A 19,186-nucleotide genomic window follows, 5' to 3' on the forward strand; every position below is an offset into this window, starting at 1 on the left:
GACAATGGCATTGTTACACTTTAAATTATGATGCATCCACAGTTTTGTGATGAAATGCTTAGTGTATAATCTTTCGACTTTAAAACCTAAATGAAGCTACGTTAATTATTTTTGCAGAAAATCTTAATATGATATGAAAATCTTTTTGTCAGTCATTTGTGTTAAAATTTTAAAATATCTGTATAACGCAAATGCTTGCTCAATTTTGAGAGAAAAGTGCTCAACTAGTTATAAAAGTGTAATTCATATTAAGCATATACAACATACTGTTGGTCAAAATAACCATTATGTAACAAGCTATAATGGCTTATTACCTTTACCTTACAGTAATTTATTAGCAAATATGTTGCAAAAATCAGCAATTCCAGGGCTAAAAGTATTAAAGACACTTGTTAAAAAGAACTCGGCTTTCACTTTATAAGTGTAAAATAGCTTTCAGTGAATTTTACAGATACAGACATCAAATCTTGTGAGATTTTAAAAATGTTATTAGCTTGATGAACATTTACTCCTTCCTTCAATCAAAAATATTCATCTCACCTCTTTTTCTGCCAGACTTACTAAATTACTAAATTTTACATCTGTGTTTCTTCTTGAGTTAACATATAATAACATATAATAGCAATTTTACATACCACATCAGTGATTCCCTCTTTTCTAGTTTGTGTACCAATTGATAAGATTTTGTATTAATTTGTATTGCATACCCCTTTATAATATTTGAGTACCTCTACTTTTCAGAACTAGACCCCATCCCTCATCCCCTTACAATATTTCTGCAACATATCCTACTAACGTAGTATTTTAAGCAAAAATCTATTTTTTAACAACTTATACCTTTATATTTTAACAAGAACTTAACATTTAACAACTCTAAAAGACAAACGTAAAACTAATGTAAAATGTAATGTAAACTATTTTAAAACAAATCTTTACTCTCAAACAAATTTGACTTTAATACAATTATAAATAAAGACTGCTTTGTAATTCATTTTGTGATTCACTCTGTTAAAAATATTGGCTGCCAATAGTTTTATACAACTCGTTATGACAAAATAGGAAAGGGGAGTGGCTACATACAATGAATAAGGAATTGAACTATATAAATGGTGTGATTTGAGTTAGTTACCACAAATTACATAGCCTTTGAACTGGTTTTGGTCAGTGACAATCCCAATGGAATTCGCCACAGTTACTTTGCCTTTTATTCAGCAACACATTTAACTTTCCTATCTTTCTTTTTCTATTAGCATTAATTACAATACATTATTGGTTTCTTCCATTGCTGTTAATTTATTCATGTACTCCCAGGGATTTGCGTACCACGGGTTGGAAACAGCTGTACCAGATACCAGAAAAATAAGCCCATGCAAATTTTACAAATATTTGAATTTTGAATTAATAATATCAAAAATTGCAAAATTTACTTTGTGAGAAAAATTATTTTAAAATATGTATTTAAGTACTCATAATTTGATTATATTTGAAATACAGGGTTATCCAAATTAAACTTCCCCAACTCAGAGGCCTGTGCAGAGTGCTGTATGGGTCATAATGTGATGAAATTTTAAAAATGGACCCTTCAGATCATGCGCTCGAGATTTATTACACAAAAAAAATTAGTACAAGAAGTTGCCGATAGGTAGCGCTGTAACACTAGTAATGTGCATATTGCAGCAACATGATTTGCAGAAATAAAGCTTCTGCGCAACTTACCCAAAAGACAAACCCTACAAAAGTGGAAGACAGGCCTCGCACAGGCAGTTGTTTCCAGCTCGCTGATGCACAATGGTGACTTTGAAAGACAAAGCTCTGTTAGTGAAACTTTTCTACCAGAATGACGAGAACTCCTGTGCTGCGATAAGAGCATTCCGTCGGCTGACGATCTTAAGCCGAGGACCAATGACACTACGCGCTCTACGAGACATAATGAAGAAGTTCGAAAGAACAGGACAGCTGGGAATTTTACCAGGTAGAGGATGACAGGTTGTGGAATCTGCACGCGAGAAGACGTTGCTTTGGCAGTCGGGGACCCCACTAGCCAATCGCCACGTGGTGTTGTCGGTGTGCCAACTGTTTCTTGTGCTGTTGATATGTCCTATACGACCGTCTGGCGTGTGATGCTTCGAATCCTCGGTTATTTTCCTTACAAAATCCATAGTCGTCATCAGCTGTCCGACGTGGATCTTGTAGTTCGGGAAACATTTGCGTTGCAGTTCCTTGCCAGAATGGAAGTCGATGCTGCTTGGCCGTGGAACATTCTTTGGACGAATGAGGCCCATTTTCACCTGAATGGTCAAGTGAATACGCACAGTTGCCACATTTGGGCAAGTGAAAACCCGCGCGCAATCCTTCAAGTGCCCTTGAACGCTCCAAAGGTTACTGTATGGTGCAGTTTCACTGCAACATTCGTCATTGGGCCTTATTTTTTTGAAGAGGTGACTCCAACAGGGTTCAAAAACCTGCTCTGTCACAGGAAAACGGTATCAGGACATGTTGACAACATTTGTGATCCCTGAACTGTGCCAACGTGGCCGCCTCCAGGAAATGATATTTATGCAGGATGGTGCACCTTCCCATATTTTTCGTGGCGTTCAACAGGTGTTATGGGCAACTTTTACCGATGCACGTGTGATCAACCGCTGTTTCCCTACAACTTGGCCTCCCCACTCGCCTGATCTCACGCCATGCGACTTTTGGTTATGGGGATTCTTAAAGAATCGGGTCTACCTGGAACACCCAGCAACCTTGGCACATCTGAACGCAATTATTCGACATGTCCACTGTGGAACACACTGCTTTGCGAATGGAAAGAGTTGTGGAGAACCACGGCACACATATAGAACATCTGTAGAATGTCTGTTTGATCTGCAGTGCCACCTATCGGCAACTTCTTGTACTAATTTTTTTTGTTTAATAAATCTCGAGCGCATGATCTGAAGTGTCTGTTTTTAAAATATCATCACATTATGACACATACAACACTCTGCACAGGCCTCTGAGTTGGGAAAGTTTAATTTGGATAACCCTGTACATATATATTTTACATTAATTTAGTTTTTACTTAAAAGTTTTATTTTTTTCAGGCAAGAGTTATGTCCTTTACTTGTTGCTCTTTTGGGCTCTCCAAAAACAGATAAGAATATTGTTTCATCCCAGAAAAGTATTGAAGGAAATGAAATTGGTAGAGGTTCTGGTGTTTTAGCTGCTGCACCTTCATGTCAAAGTATGGAGGCGAAGACAATTTATAGGTATCTTTTATTTTAGTAATGATGGATAATATTAGTGTAGTTAATAGGCAAAACTGCATCGACATTTTTGTGTATTTTATTTTCTATATTGATCTAGCTTATCTGTTTTATTGCTGTCTGTATATTTTATTTTTGGGGTGCTTTCTTCGTGATACAGCTTTCTATCTTTCGGATGGCATCTACTCTTTTCTAGAACACAACTTGTTCCTGACTCACCTTGTGTGGCTGAAGTTGCAAGTTTTAGAATGTTAACTGGGTACAATTGCCTCCATGCTCATCTTTTTTGTTTTAACATTGTGGACTGTCCTACATGTTCTCTTTGTATGGCTGTACAAGATATGGCTGCTTTACATTTGAACGAGTGCCCTGCATTATCTGCTTTCTCTTGCTGTGTGACAAGATATTTGAGAATCTGTTGTCTAATGACCTAGTGGCCAAATGACAGGCATTTGTTAAATAAAAATATTAATTTTTGGAGGGATGACTTAAGTGAAGAGCATAACACATTAAAAATACATGTGAGTAAACATAGTAAAATTATTCTGTTCTTTATTTCAGAAAAATTAGGTAGTTTTGATAGTATTATTCTGTTCTTTATTATTCTGTCTGTAATAAAGTTATTTTGTTCTGTATTTCAGAGAAATTACGTAGTTTCAATAGTATAGTTTTTACTTACGCAAATACTGTCATGTTTATGCATAAAGTTTACATTGTTGTCTTGAAACTGAAGTTTTTGTTATTCTGAATTTTGTCTACATTTTCCTTTTTCTAATTTTTGTGTTAAATTTAGATTGTACATAAATAACTAACTGAAACATGCTCATGCATTAAGATTTTATTTGATGAAGAATTATGTAACACAAGGATATTATATATTAAAAATATAATTATCTGCAATGTTAATACCTGAGAAATGTAGTGGAGAGAAAAAGATAGGTAAAGAAAATTAAAAAACAAAAACAAAACAACAAAAAAAAAAAAAAAAAAAAACCTATAAATAACTTTTTATTGCTTACATTTGCAAAGTGCATACGGTGAGGATTAGCACTGCATTTAAATTTGAGCTCAATATCTGGACAAATGTATTCTTTGCATATGCCAATCACATAAACTAAAAATTAATTTAAAAACAAAAAATAAATGCATTCCCGAAAGCAGGAATTTTATTTAAAATTAAAAAGTTATGTAGATTTGTTACTTGCATTTACTAAAGAAAATAAATTAAAAAAGAAAAAGCTACAAATCTGAAAGCTTTTAGATTTTATATTAACTCCCAAAGTTTTTTTTTTTTTTTTTTTTTACCATTTACACACACATACGTGTTTTGGGAGCATTTAGTTTAATGTCCCTTTGGGCTAAAAATATTTTAAAACATCATATATCTACAGAATTTCTGATAGACATTCTCATGTACTGGAGATAAAGATGCCCTCCCCATATAATGGTTGCTTTGAAATTGTTGAATTTGTTAATAAAAAATTTGTTAAAGTTTCACTAAATATGAAATAGTAAAGCAAATCCAAAAATTCATATTCATACTTCTACGTGCCTATATTCAGAGGACTATGTCATTCAAAATTTGATGGCTTTAGGTATCATTTTTTCACAGTGCGAGAAACATACACACATTCATGCAGATTCTTCATCATTTAATTTCTTTAAATATAATACAGGGCAATAATATTGGTGGCAATAATTTGAAAAGTGAAATAGACATTTATAGTGAACTGATGCAAAGTGCCGTTTCCAAACTAATAGCACTTCTGAGCTAATGTCCCTTTGGGCTAAAAAGCTTAAACAAACATAGTAGAAATGCTAAATACAGTAATCTTTAATATCCATCATTTTTTATCAATTGCCTACCAATTGTATTAAATTATGTAAATTAGCACTAAAATCTAGTTACTTGTATATTTAGCCCAAAAAGCATTAGCCCAGAAGGGCTATTAATTTCGTTTTGGCATTTTGCTTTAAACTTGAAAAGTCTGAATCGCTCTTTAAATTGTTGCCACCAAATATTATCATCCTGTATTATATTTAAAGAAATTAAATAATGAAGAAACTGCATAAATGTATATATGTTTCTTGCATTGTGATAAAACGATACCTAGAGCCATCAAATTCTGAATAATGTACATCTCCACCAGAATAGGGTATCTGGAAGCCCAAATTTGGAATTTGTTTCATTATCTGTTTCATATTTTGTGAAGCATTTATGAGTTTTTGATTAAGAACCTTGATGATTTCAAAGCAAGCAATGGCAACACGGTACGGGAAAAAAAACATTTTAATCACCAGTGTTCAAGACTGTGTATCAGAAATTCTAAAGATATGCTCTTTTAAAATTATTTAGGGATATTGCTCTTGAATTGAATTTTATGTTTAAGGCGGGAAGAACATGATATTTAATAAATAAATGTAATGCACAAGACTTCTCTAAAAAAATCTCCTCTTAACCTAAAAAATGTCCCTTTGGGCATAATATAAAATCTGAAAGCTTTCAGATTTGACTCAGTTTCATTATAGTTTTGTTGTAAATATATATGTACAGTAAGACCCCACTTAACGCGGGGGATACGTTCCATCGAAGTAGAGCGTAATGCGAAACAGCGCTAAGCGAGGCTATCTTAACATGTAAATAATGAGGTTAGGGGAAGACGGATAAAAAATGGTTAGGCATTAAATTTAATAATGTTTTTTTTTAATAAAAATAAAATCAAACATTTATTTCTTACAAAAATAAAAACAATATAAACGCATAAACTTTTAAAAACAAATAAAATTCTCAGTCAGATCATTCAGTCTATTCTGGGTTTCAATTTTCTGCCTTTTTGTTAAGAAGGCATTATGATAGATTGGCTTAATGGCATATTGCATTCAATTTCGTCGTCAATCCATATAGACAATCATTTTTCCATTTCCTCTATAATGTTATTTCTAGAACGGGTAATTCTAGTTGCAGAGCTTGACGTAGTTGCAGTTGCCGATGACAGTATTTTTTCTTTATTCTTAAGAATTGTCCTTATTGTTGAAGTTGCCAAAATCAATGCAGCACTAATTTGAGATTGACGTTCACCAGAATCTAATCTTCTAATCACTTGCATTTGAGTTTCCAGTGAAATGCTTTTTCTGGTTGCTTTCTTTTCTTGTTTTTTATTATCACCCATGATAAAAACTAAAGATCATAATATTTGTCACTGTATTAATCGTTATAGTATTATACAAATTTAAACTTACAATAATGTCAACAAATGTTTCAAATGATAAAAATGCGTCCACCAAGCAAGAAACACAACTACACTGTTTCGGATATGTTATTTGGAAACCTAGCGCTGCACACAATTTCGGAGAATCCCCGGGTTGAAATAAAAGAGCGCTAAACCGAAACAGCGCTAAACGAAACAGCGTTAAGCGGGGTCTTACTGTATATATAATTTATCATGCTTATTTAAAAATTCACAGCTCTTTAACATATAAATTAAACATGCTATTTTTTAAAATTTATTAGCATTGCAATTGAACTTGTTCGGCTAATTGGCAGTGTGGGATCTTTGCGGCCAGTTTTGGAATCTCTTTTTCACCGAATGCTTTTATATCCACCAGTCCAACACAGACTTGAGGCATTAAAAGCTGTGAAAGAGGTATCACTTATGTAATTTTTAACGAATAAGATATTTAATGCTTGATTTTATGGTAAATGGCTTCGAATTTCACTGCATTTTAGATATAGAACATGATTTGAATTTATATTTGTGCAAATATGAACAATGTACTCTCAATTGCAAATGTGTAATAAAGAAAAATGGTGTTAAATAAATGTATTATGTTTGCATTGCTTAAATTATTTTTCTTTTTAAAAATTTGGCTTTTTTTTTTTACTTTATGGGCATTCTGTTGCAAATATATATATGTATAACTAATTAAAGTAAAAAGAACAAACGAAAATAGACCTATGTAGTTGAAAACTTTGTGCATTGAGCTGCAAAATTTAGAAAAAAGTTAAAAGAAAATTCCTAGTTCGTGCGCTAAAATGCTGCTTAGATACTGTGGTTCTGTGAAAATATTAGCATAAGTAAAATAAGGTGCAATGAAATGTGTAATAAAGATAAACAATGCAAACACTTGAATATTTACAAATAAAATTCAATACTAATTGTAAGCAATATGTTAATCAAAGTAAGGCATATTTTAAACATTAGAATTAAAATGCGACGAATGATTTAAGCAAAAATATAAAAACAAAGAAGCGGTAAATGGTAGATTCGCCTAATTCAAATCTCATTATGGCTCTTCAGGGGAAATTTTTTTTAATGATTTTCGAATCAAGCTAACTCCATATGCATTTCGCCGAAACAGGCAATTGAAACTGTATACGAAACACTTTTTATAAATTAATTGAAAAAACTTTGCCAAAAACTTTTGACTGAATTCTCTGTTCCAATTTCCTGATGCGTCTGCTTGAAGAAACACATTAAGGTGTAATAAAAACTATAGATAAATGGATTGGTAATGCTGATGTACAAAATAAAATAAATAACGATTTGCTGTTAGTGAAAATATACAAGATTTTATGGGAGGACGGACACACACACACACACACATATATATATGTATGTATGCATCCCATAAAAACATTAATTATGGTCAAAAACTCAGCATGCATTTATGACAGATGCTTAAGGTTTTTGAGCTCATCTTCCACCTCTTCATAAATATCCATATCTCTCCTTTTTTAATACATCTGTATTTAGATTTTTTTTTCCATGTGCTGATCACTGAGTGTTGAAAGATGAAGAAATGAAGAAAATTTTGATAACAAGTTCCGAGAAATGGGCACTGTCATCTCTTAATGGAACTGTCATATCTTAACCCTCCACATATGGCTTAATTTTTGTATTTTCCTATTCTGAAATAGGGACTGAATAGATGAATACAGCCCATGCTAGCATCATTGGAATGTTTTGATGAACAATTCAAAGCTTTTATGCAAATTCTCTACAATGAAATTGACCCTGTATAACCATATATTGTCGAGATAATGAATATTAAGCCAGTTTCATTCTGCATAGAGAAAGAATGGGATTCTTATTCAAATCAAGGGAAAAAATCTTCTCTGATTTTTCACATGAATCACAGAAGCAGACCAACTTGATAATCCCACTCAAACTGTGGGTTGTGTCATCTTGTAATGAAACTTAAACTTGTTTATATTCTGTGTCTCTCCCCTTTGTAATTTTCAGCAATAATAATTAATTAATTAATTAATAATTTTTCTGATTAATTTTTATTCAGTTTGATCTAATTTAATCTGTTATGGGAATTTGTAAAACTTTTTATGAAGATTTAACTAATATTTAATAGAAAAATATTAGTGTTTAATTTTGCTGTAATATTATATGATGCATTACTATTTATGTAATTATATGCAAATTAATTATTAATTTTATTTTATTGTGTTTTGATAAATAAAAGCATTTCATTTCTTTACCACTGCAGTTGTGTATGTATACTAATTATTAATTTTGTGCTTAAAAAGGTTTTGATAAATAAAAGTTATTCGTTCCCTATTTAAGGTTTCATCAATATAAAATTTTAAGAATCAAATTACAAAATCAAAAGAAGTTTAAATGAAATCAAATAAATGTAAGAAATGTAAAATAAAATTAAAACAATGAATGAAAGTAATATATTTAATATTATAACTAGTTTGACAATTCAAATGATGCAATATAAAGTGGCCTTATGCCAAATCCATCTATTTGGAGTACTTTTGAATTTGTGGCAGCACATAATGCAAAAATTTTATTTCTCATATTTCATAATTGATAGCTGTAATGTTATTTGAAACAAATATGCAAAAGATTAAAACTTTGGGGGAGGATAGGTGGAAGTGAGAAGATTGCATTTTAGAAAATGGTAAATCCTCTTCTATACAAAAACAATATTCAGAGTCAGTTAAGTTATTTATTTCTCTTTGCAGAAAATTCTATCTCAAATTTTACATCTTCTAATTTCTGATAGGCTGAAATTGCCTTCTTAGCATGTCTAGTCCAGGAATAAATGTATGCATCTGGATATATATGGAATACTAAATCCTCTAGAACCTTGCCAAAAATATGGCATTTGAGTGGTTTGACAATATAAGCAGAACAATTAGCTACAGAATATTGCTAAGATGCAGGTTGTCAGCAGGGCCACTAGGCATTTTGCTGCCCATTGCAATCTCTGTGAATGCTAAATTCTATTGCGAAGCATCTCTCCAAGTTCTGAAAATTTTGCCACGCATAAATTCTGCTGCTAGTCCTACTTCTAAGTTCGAAAAATTTTGATGCTCTATGCTTTTAAATTCTAAAAATGTTGCTTCTTTAAATTCTGCCACCTGGCATGACTGCACTGGTTCTAGTACCTACTCTGACTGTCAGATTACTTCGCAGCTCGTCTACAGGCGATTGGCTGACCTAAAAAATGACTTTTCAAATTATCATGTCCTATGTAATGGCCATATACTACTTGATAATAAATGCAGATCGGAATGCTGGCTACCTGTTCTTAACACACATATGTAAAGGTTATTTGCATTGAGAGAGAAGTGGAATTAATCAGTAAAAACAAATCACTTCATTTGTACATTGTCCAGATTGACAGAGCTGTGTAACAATCTAGATAGCTCTGCTTAAGTTAATCCTTAACCCCTTGAGGACCAGCGCGCATAGAACAAAGCACAGCCACGGGACCGAACCTCCTGAAATGGAATGTCACCACCGGCCCATGCATTTTCAGCAGTTAAGCCTACTTTTACAAAAAAAAAAAAAAAAAAAAAAGATATAAAATCAGCATTTTAATATAATGACCTCAATTTTTGAAGTTACGTACTTATTATATCAATTCTTAATATGTATTAATATTAATATGAAGAATATCACGTTAATAGAAATAAATGAAACATGCAAAATACTAAATTTATAATTGTATGGATGAAAATGAATACTATACTCATGAAAACAGAATTACAAATACGAAATGTAAAAGGAAATTAAGTAATAATTATCTCTAGGTAATTAAATTCCAATTTAATAATTCTGCTGTGTGTCAAATAATTCATAACGAGGATCAACACACAGGGCAATGACGACTTTTTTCGCCGAGCAAGTGAGATGCATCAGGAAAACTGATGTCTTTCCCCTTCTGTAATAATGCTGTAAAGTTGCTTTTAAATTAATCAAGAAAGTATATGTTAAGTTTTAAAATAAATATGAAAAAGTACAACTGCTCTAAATTTTTCCATGACTGAAGTTCAGCGATGTTTCACCCCATATAGTCAGCTAAATGCACTTTCCCACATTCTCCTAACAGAAAAAAAAAAAAAAAAAGCTGGATGAACTTCCCTACATTCTAATAATGGAAAATCCAAGGAATAAAAATGAAGACAACAAAAGAACAAAATTCCTAATGAAATAAACAAACATGCAGGTGTCCCTTTAAACCTAAAAAGGTGTGATTCTCAGTTTGTTTATACCAATTGATCTATCAAAACCAGAAGCGCAGCCCAGAAGCACTAATTTGTTTAACTCTGTTAGTACTATTAGTACACCGAGTATATTTGCCTATAGCTCAGTTTTTAATAGATACATATATTTTTTTTGTTGTGGTATTATAGTATATTTAAAGCAGTGATAATTAAAGTATTTTTAATATCAAATGCATCAAAATATAAGAAATGTTTGTTATAAACTTATAATAGTTAGGATAAAATTCTAACTTTTACATGAATGCTATGCTATTTTTTTATATTTGTGTTGATATTTTTTAACTCGTGTCCTCAGTTGTTTTAAAATTAATATTTCTTTTTAAAGTTGAGACTTGGTGCTTTTTGCAGTTATTTTGCTTTCTACTAACAACACTAATATAAAAAGTTCTTTTCTACTTACTAACACACTAACTTGTTGTTTATGCAGTTATTTTCAAAGCCAGAATTAATCCTTCAATTAGCTGCTCCACCATTATATGCCACAAGTGACAAAGATTGGATATCCTTGGATTTGGATCTCATTAAAATGTGCGTATTATGAATGTTTGCAATATGTATGAGATGCTTAGTATATTGCAGTCATACTTTTGAATATTTATACAGCATAATAAGGCATGTTCTTTCTAATAGGTAAAATATATATATATATATATATAATAAACATTGAAATAAAATTCTAGCTATGTATATATGGTGATTTTCTGTTATACACCTGCCAAACATTTTTTGGGCATTAAAGACACAATTAAATCTATTAAATTAAATTAAAGACATCTGCACACAAGTGTTTTGGTCTCCAGATACCTCTATGATTGGGTCTCAGCCTATGTTTGGCTTCTTTTTCATAGGTACCAAACAACATGGAGGTGCATAACAGAAAAGTAATGTTAATTTTTGTAGCAATTTATTTGTCGATAAAATCCTTTTTTCTTTTAGTATTAACAATGGTAAAAAATATAAATTACATTTGCATACGGGAAAAAAAAAAAAAAAAAAAAAAAAAAAACTGTGGCAGCTTTTAAAATTTATCTGAACATATAAAACTCATAAATTTTAAATTAGCATAATTTCATTCTACTTATGATAATTATTCGGTTTTTTGAATTACTCATATTTTTGTATGTTGTTACACTATTCTATATCAAAACATTTAATATTTTCTTTAGAAATACTCAAAAACACTATTTGTTTATCATATTTTATACTAAATTTTCAAAATTATTCCATTCACTTCTTATCAACAATTCAAAATTTTCAACATAAATTAAAAAAATATAATTATTTAGTTTCATATCCTTCCCTAAAAGTACTTTAAATATCTTGAAATTCATTACTTAATTTTGTCACACGTAATTATGAAAAGTTAAATCTTTTGAACAAAAATTTGTTGTGGCTATTGTGTTGTGGAAGTTTTGGAAAAGAAAAGTTATTTTCTCATATAAAGTTAATTAGAAATAAAAAAAAACTTATGAATTAATTGTATAATATCCAGCAGAAATGAATGTTTAATCAATAACAAACTTGAATGTGGTGTGTTAGTAAAGATAACTGTGTAGTATTCTAACAGAAAAAATTCTACCTTTCATATGTTAAATTTATTTCTTTCAAGAAGTCATTCCAGGTAGCTAGCAATTCTGTCTGGGTTTGTGGTAGATTTAAAAGCATAAAAAAATGATGTTTTGCCATGTAAAAAATGTTTTTGTACTTTGGCATAGGTTAGCATTGCATACCATGATTGCACATTCCTGGGTGTATTTGAAATATTTGCTTTGAAATTATCAGCAGTTATTTCTGGTTGGGAGAAAAAAAAATCCAGTCTTCTTTTTGATTATCAGCTGAAATGAATCACAGTGTTCATTAATCTGTAGAAAAGATTTTATATTTAGTTTTCAAACTAATATAAATTGATCTAAAATGCTACTACATTTTTAGTGTAAAATAGTCAATGTATCACAGAAAGTGGCATTAAGTTATTTTTTGCCATTTATGCATCTTCTGTCAACATCGCTGATGTGATTAATAATATATATACAGTACAAAGTCAGTAATCTGGACGTCCATTATCCTGAATGATCTATAATCCGGACCTCAAAGCCACAGACTTACTTGTGCGCTAAAGTGTTTACCCATGCGCGTCTGCTATACATGCGTGTAAAGCGTTTATCCATGCGAGCTTCCGATAGAAAGTGACAGAGAGGTTATTGAAAATGAAAAAATTGCGATTGACAAGTTAGTCAGTATTCTCAACACAGCAATTACAGGACTTGAACAGTGGAACTTTGTAACTGAACAAGAAATTATGTTTGTTTATAGAATTAAAGAGAAAGTATTAACACAGAAAAACGAAGCAACTTGAACAACTTACATTGAAAGAAATGTTTAATAAGGTAAACAAATAAATATTAAGCTTTTTTTTTGTTGTAAATTTTGATACCCTTTAGATCATAATTGCTCTTTAAAATTATGGTTCATAAATTATGGTTTCATATTTTTAATTGTATAATTTCTGCATGCCATCTTACCAGATTTAAATTGATTATCTATAATCCGGAAAACCCCTAATCTGGAATCGCCTGGAAATTAAGTAAGTCCCAACGAGTCCGGATTACCGACTTTGTACTGTATTTTATTTGTTTATCCACTTTTCCTAACAGCGTTTCATCATTCAAAAGCTCAAAATTTTTATCTTCATGTGAACATAACTTGGGTTTTACTTTCCCTTAAGACAAAATTATTAAATATGCTGTGGACTTTATAATTTGCATTAAAATTTTGCTTAAAGTTTCTGAAGTTTGAATGTGCTGTTTTGCAAAAATGTGAAATTTTTGTTCAAAAGATTTAACTTTTCATAATTATGTGTGACAAAATTAAGTAATGAATTTCAAGATATTTAAAGTACTTTTAGGGAAGGTTATTAAACTAAAATAATTATATTTTTTAATTTATGTTGAAAATTTTGAATTGTTGATAAGAAGTGAATGGAATAATTTTGAAAATTTAGTATAAAATATGATAAACAAATAGTGTTTTTGAGTATTTCTAAAGAAAATATTAAATGTTTTGATATAGAATAGTGTAACAACATACAAAAATATGAGTAATTCAAAAAAACGTATAATTATCATAAGTAGAATGAAATTATGCTAATTTAAAATTTATAGGTTTTGTATGTTCAGATAAATTTTAAGAGCTGCCACTGTTTTTTTTTTTCGTATGCAAATGTAATTTATATATTTTTTTTAAAATAGTGGAGTGTGGTTAATTTTCTTAATCTAAATGCAATGTTATAGTGCAGTTCAAAAAGGATAGTTGCTTTTAAACAAGAAATGGAGGCCTTTATAAGTAACTGTCCATGTGTACCTTTAACCGCTTCCCTTACAAATTTTTTTGAAAATAATTGCACAAAATCATCACATTTTTTTATTTTCTTATTAAATACAACAAAACGAAACAAATCAGAATATGTAGGTTTTAAGTTGAATTTTTATTTTTTTGAAGGTGTAAAAGCATTTATTTTTAATATTAGTTTACTATCCCGAGTTATCTCGGGCAAACGAAAAAAAGTTAAATATTAATCTTTGTATGATAGTTTTTGAAACAAGGGACAACACAGAGTGATACCTGACGTTCTACACTGGTATCTGGTCTCTTTTCTTACTGGCTTACCGCTGGAATCTCTTTCACAGGAGCACAGAGTACACTGTCTCGTTGGATTTGATTCTTTTCTTACCTTTTCATATTCACTGTCTGAAAAATCATCGCTTTCGCTACCTTCCATCATCGCCATTATTTTATTTTTTTCCAACGCATGCATCCTTCTTTATACATTACTAATCCACAAGCCAACTTATACTGTACAGTAGGAAAACACGCAACCAGTCCCTCCAAAAGAACCACGCAACGAATAAAATTTGGCAAACAGCCAATCAAAGCTAAATACAGTCAAAAGTCGTTAATCCGGACTCGTCGGGACTTCGGCGATTCCGGATTATCAATTTTTCCGGATTATAGATTATCAGTTTAAATCTCGTAAGATGGCATGCAGAAATTCTAAAATTAAAAATATAAAACCGTAATTTATGAAATAAAGAACAATTATGATCTAAAGGGTATCAAAATTTGCAAAAAGAAAAAGCTTAATATTTATTTGTTTACTTTATTAAACATTTCTTTCAATGTAAGTTGTTTAAGTTGCTTTGTTTTTTATGTGATAATACCTTCTCTTTAATTCTATTAAACAGACATAATTTCTTGTTCAGTTACAAAGTTCCGCTGTTCAAGTCCTATAATTGCTGTGTCGAGAACACCGACTAATTTGTCAATCGAAATTTTTTCGTTTTCAATAACCTCTGTCACTTTCTTCGCTATCGGAAGCGAATTATAATGACGAGGAACTTGTTTTAAATCATATCAAAGACGGAGCATATCGAGATGAAATACTACATTTGGTAAGGAATTATAAGCCAAATAAAATAAAAACATCTGCGCTGAAAATAAGGATAGTGCTGACAGATCAACTTCCAATTCATTATGCACCCGTCGCGGCGTTCCCCCCGCCGAGCAGCGTGAAATTGATAAACAGATATCGGATTTCAAAACATACTTTCGCTTTAGATCCTTTACATATTAACAAATATATATCGGAAATTCTATTTGATATAATCGAAAGTTTAAGCTTACTTTTATAAAATTGCTCTTACAGTCTGCAAAAAATTATAAGCCGGATCCAATTCGAAAATTAAGGAACAACGCAATCATCAACATTAACTGAAATAGATAATTAGATAATTTTAGCTCATACGTCCATCATATATAAAACGCGCACGCGAAAACGTATTCTGCACTTGCGCACACTCATATGCGCAGTCATAAAAGGTCTTACGCGCACGTGTAAACGCCTATGCGCATGTGTCAACGCGGCGCATGCGCAGAAAGTTTTTAGTTTTGAGGTCCGGATTATAGATCATTTCGAATTATGGGTGTCCGAATTAACGACTTTTGACTGTATTTCTTTTCATTTCCTCCAGACCGAGTAAAACAGTGATAAAGGAAATCGTACTAACAAATTCTGCTTCGCCCGAGTTTTCTCGGGATAATAATTAACTGCAATATATATGAACCCGAGATAACTCGGGATAATCAGGCAAGCGGTTAACCATTGGTGAAAATTCATATACTAATTTGTTAATGTGGATTTGCCTAATCAATAAAAATTTTTGTTTAACAGGAAGCTGTGGGGTGTTCCAGTTTGTAAAAAATAAGTAAATTAGAAATGTCGATAATAATAGAAAGCATAATTTCAGCAATATTATTTCAATTGATATTTCAAATGAAAAGTCGGTAACATTATAATATTTTCAAATTTCTTGTGATTTTATAATGTAATTAGAGGTATTTAGAATTTTTATATCTGAAAACTTTGAAAACCTTCCCTAAACAGATAAAATTATTAAGTTTATTTATTTTCTTATTTTTATATTCACAAAATTATGTGGTCCATATTAATATTATTGTAAGGCAGTGTAAAATTTTATATATCTTTAATTTTTGTTATATTTTTTATTTCCATTAACTAATTTATGATTTTTATGGCCATAAGTTATAAATGCAAATTTTGATATTATGCAATATTAAAAGGGCAGTTACCTTTTTTTAAGGAGCGGAGGTATTTTAGGGTGTATTGTCTGTAAGCATCTCGCAGCCATCAGCAAGTTGGTATGCTGATTTGCATTGTAGAGGATTTGCCCATTTTTATCAAAGTGTATTTTGTTATTGTACTGAATTTTGTTACTTTTTATGTTTGTTAAGTTCTAAATTCCATTTTACAATGCTTTACAATTAAGAAAATGCGAATTGCTTTATAGGTGTTAAATAATTAATTTTTAATATAAATATCATGAATATGTAAAAGGAAATTTTGGTTTTATATTGATAGCAACAATTTTTATGAAAATCTATCAAGCTAAGGATTGCAAAATATTATGATTATGATTATGATATTCAGGCAAAGATTTTACAGAACTGTGAACTTTTGAAGCTATTTCTTGAAAAAATTAGGACATTCCGTACAAAAATGACTTGCAGATTTTCAAAATTTCAATAGCATTTTCAGTTTGCATTTATTGTTAAAAATGATGTCTACAAGATTTTGTAATTTTAAAACATTTAGATAAAAATTTTGTGATTTTTTTTCCATTGTATTTTCCTTGTTTCTCTAATGCTTTCTGCTAAAAAGGATTTTTATCGCCAAGCCTTTTTCTCTTTAAAGGAAGGATATATAAGATGAAAAAATATGTAAACCATCTTCATAATTCAATTTAGCAATAGGCTTTTAATTCCTCATTTTTAATTTTGGTATTTTCTTTCTGTTTTCTAAAAATTGCAATAATTTTCCCGGACTGCGTCATTTCTAGATTAATGTATGTCACATAGCTTGTGTGATGCTTATGACGTAGCTCATTTGGAGCCTAAATTCAAAACTTTGAGAACTGAAACTTTTCTGACCTAAACCATTTTTTCAGTCATGACCCCTTTTTATCACTGATTTTTTTTTGCGACCCCTCAGGACCCCATAATATTTACAAAAATTTTGTGGGACCTTATAAGTATTGCGCAAATCCAACACACGCGTGAGTGAAACTGTCAATTTTCTCATTTGTACTGTAATATATTATTGCAGTTTCAGGTCATTAACTTTAATTTCTAATTTTAAGGCATAGAACAATGCAAAAATTTTAAATAAGTAACAGACGAAATGATAGCATTATGTCCAAAGCAAGGAAAATGAACGTTTATATTATAAAAAGAATGCATCGAAAAGTTTTCGTTTTTTTTTTTTTTTTTTTTTTTTTTTTTTTTTTTTTTTAAATCTGTATTGTCTTGTCTTTATCTATTTTCAGATACATTGTGTAAAAATACTTGGTAATTGTGAAATTGTTATAATAAGTTAAAGAAATGTCAAAACTGCTAAAATTTTTGGTGACCCCCTGCTGCAGGTCCCACGACCCTCAGTTTAAAAAACCCTGATCTAGCTAATCAACTTGGTTGGAGGCTTCAGGCACTTTTCCCTTGACAAGTTCTGTTTGAAGATTTGAACAGGAAAGATTAACAAAATTGTTTTGTGCATTTTTGCATTTTTTTTTCTAATTTTTGTGTAGTTTGACATGATTTTTGTAATTTACTTTATAACTTATATTATAAAGTGTTTCTGGAATTTTGACAGGATACTGCAAGTGTTTTTTATGACTTCTTCTAGGTTTCAAAAATTCCTTTCTTATTTAAATAAATATATATATATAGGAAAAGAAATTTAAAAAAATCTTTAAAATGTAAATTTAATCTAAACCAAAAGAATAATTTTTTACTGCTTCTTCACGTTTTCTTTTGCTTATTTGTTATACTTTGGAAGATTATAATTTTAGTATTTAATATGATTTTATAATTACACTGGGGAACAGAAATTTTGTTGTCTTAGATATGTTACTTGTTTTTTTACTAACTTTTGACGTAATTCGAAAAATAACCTCAGTTTTTGTCTGTCACCTCAACTCTTTAAGCTACAGGATACCCTCTCTTTGTCTCAAAAGTCATACAAAACATGCATCTAAACGAAAATAAAAGGGATATATCAAGGAGGAATAAATAAAAGAAATTATCAAATATGCTGTTCACAAAGACTAATTTTATTTATACGAAGGTATATATAGTTACTGCAAGTTAATACGAGGTAATCAAATGACGAGCTACGAAATGTCAAATGAGAACTTGAGATACTTGAAACAGTCTCCTTCAATTGGCAAAGCTTTAACAAATTGATTCATGGGACCTAGTTTTATATGCAGAGGTGGAAATATAATATTCTGTCTGTCAACAAGTGGTTGATGTAGAATGTTTGGATCACCAGGTTTCAGGTCAGATTTTGGCATCCAGTTTGACTGCACCCAATGCATCTCACAAGTTTTGCAGTCCCACATACAGAAAAAACAGTTTTGCTTGGTATATCCAGACTGCTGGCGAACGAGGAACTAGAAGAGGCTGACATGAGGAAAGGTTTCAGTTCATATATAAAGGAAAACTTAACAGCTGCTAACCTCATATATAAACAAGAGCTTGCACACCATGTCAGAATGTGCTTCAGTATATCAAAGTGATACATAACTTCTCACTACAATACCTTGGGCATAACTAGACTGTCTGGGCAGTTATATACTTATTGCTAGTCTCTTATGGTGTCATTCACCACTGTCAGTCAGAGGGTTTATATCAGTCAGTAGGAGAGTAGTAGTACTTCCTATGATCCACGCTCGATGCTGTGAAGTTTGGTCACATTCACATAAGGGGTAGACAAAACAACTTGGTGTGATAGAAGAAAACTAGCTACAGTTTTGAAATCAACATACTTATTTAA

General features: G+C 30.8%; 1 protein-coding gene across 8 annotated transcripts in view; it reads left to right on the forward strand.

Moving 5' to 3' along the window:
• Positions 1-19,186, forward strand: part of LOC118200518 (brefeldin A-inhibited guanine nucleotide-exchange protein 3) — a 153,913-nt gene that overhangs the window by 18,338 nt on the left and 116,389 nt on the right. For 7 of the 8 annotated variants that reach the window (XR_015040419.1, XR_015040420.1, XM_085813903.1 and 4 more), the window contains 3 exons: positions 3,087-3,251; positions 6,760-6,892; positions 11,207-11,307. Coding sequence is in view for 5 of the 8 variants with exons in the window: in XM_085813903.1 (XP_085670029.1) it covers positions 3,087-3,251; positions 6,760-6,892; positions 11,207-11,307 (399 nt within the window). In the remaining 3 variants the exon portion in view is untranslated. Of the gene's footprint in view, positions 1-3,086; positions 3,252-6,759; positions 6,893-11,206; positions 11,308-19,186 lie in introns of those variants that run through there. The other variant, XM_085813902.1, reaches the window with a different exon arrangement.

This window comes from Stegodyphus dumicola, chromosome 3 (assembly GCF_044657685.1).
Source record: "Stegodyphus dumicola isolate Sdum_Otavi_A_Nest chromosome 3, ASM4465768v1".
In the NCBI taxonomy this organism is placed as follows: domain Eukaryota; kingdom Metazoa; phylum Arthropoda; class Arachnida; order Araneae; family Eresidae; genus Stegodyphus; species Stegodyphus dumicola.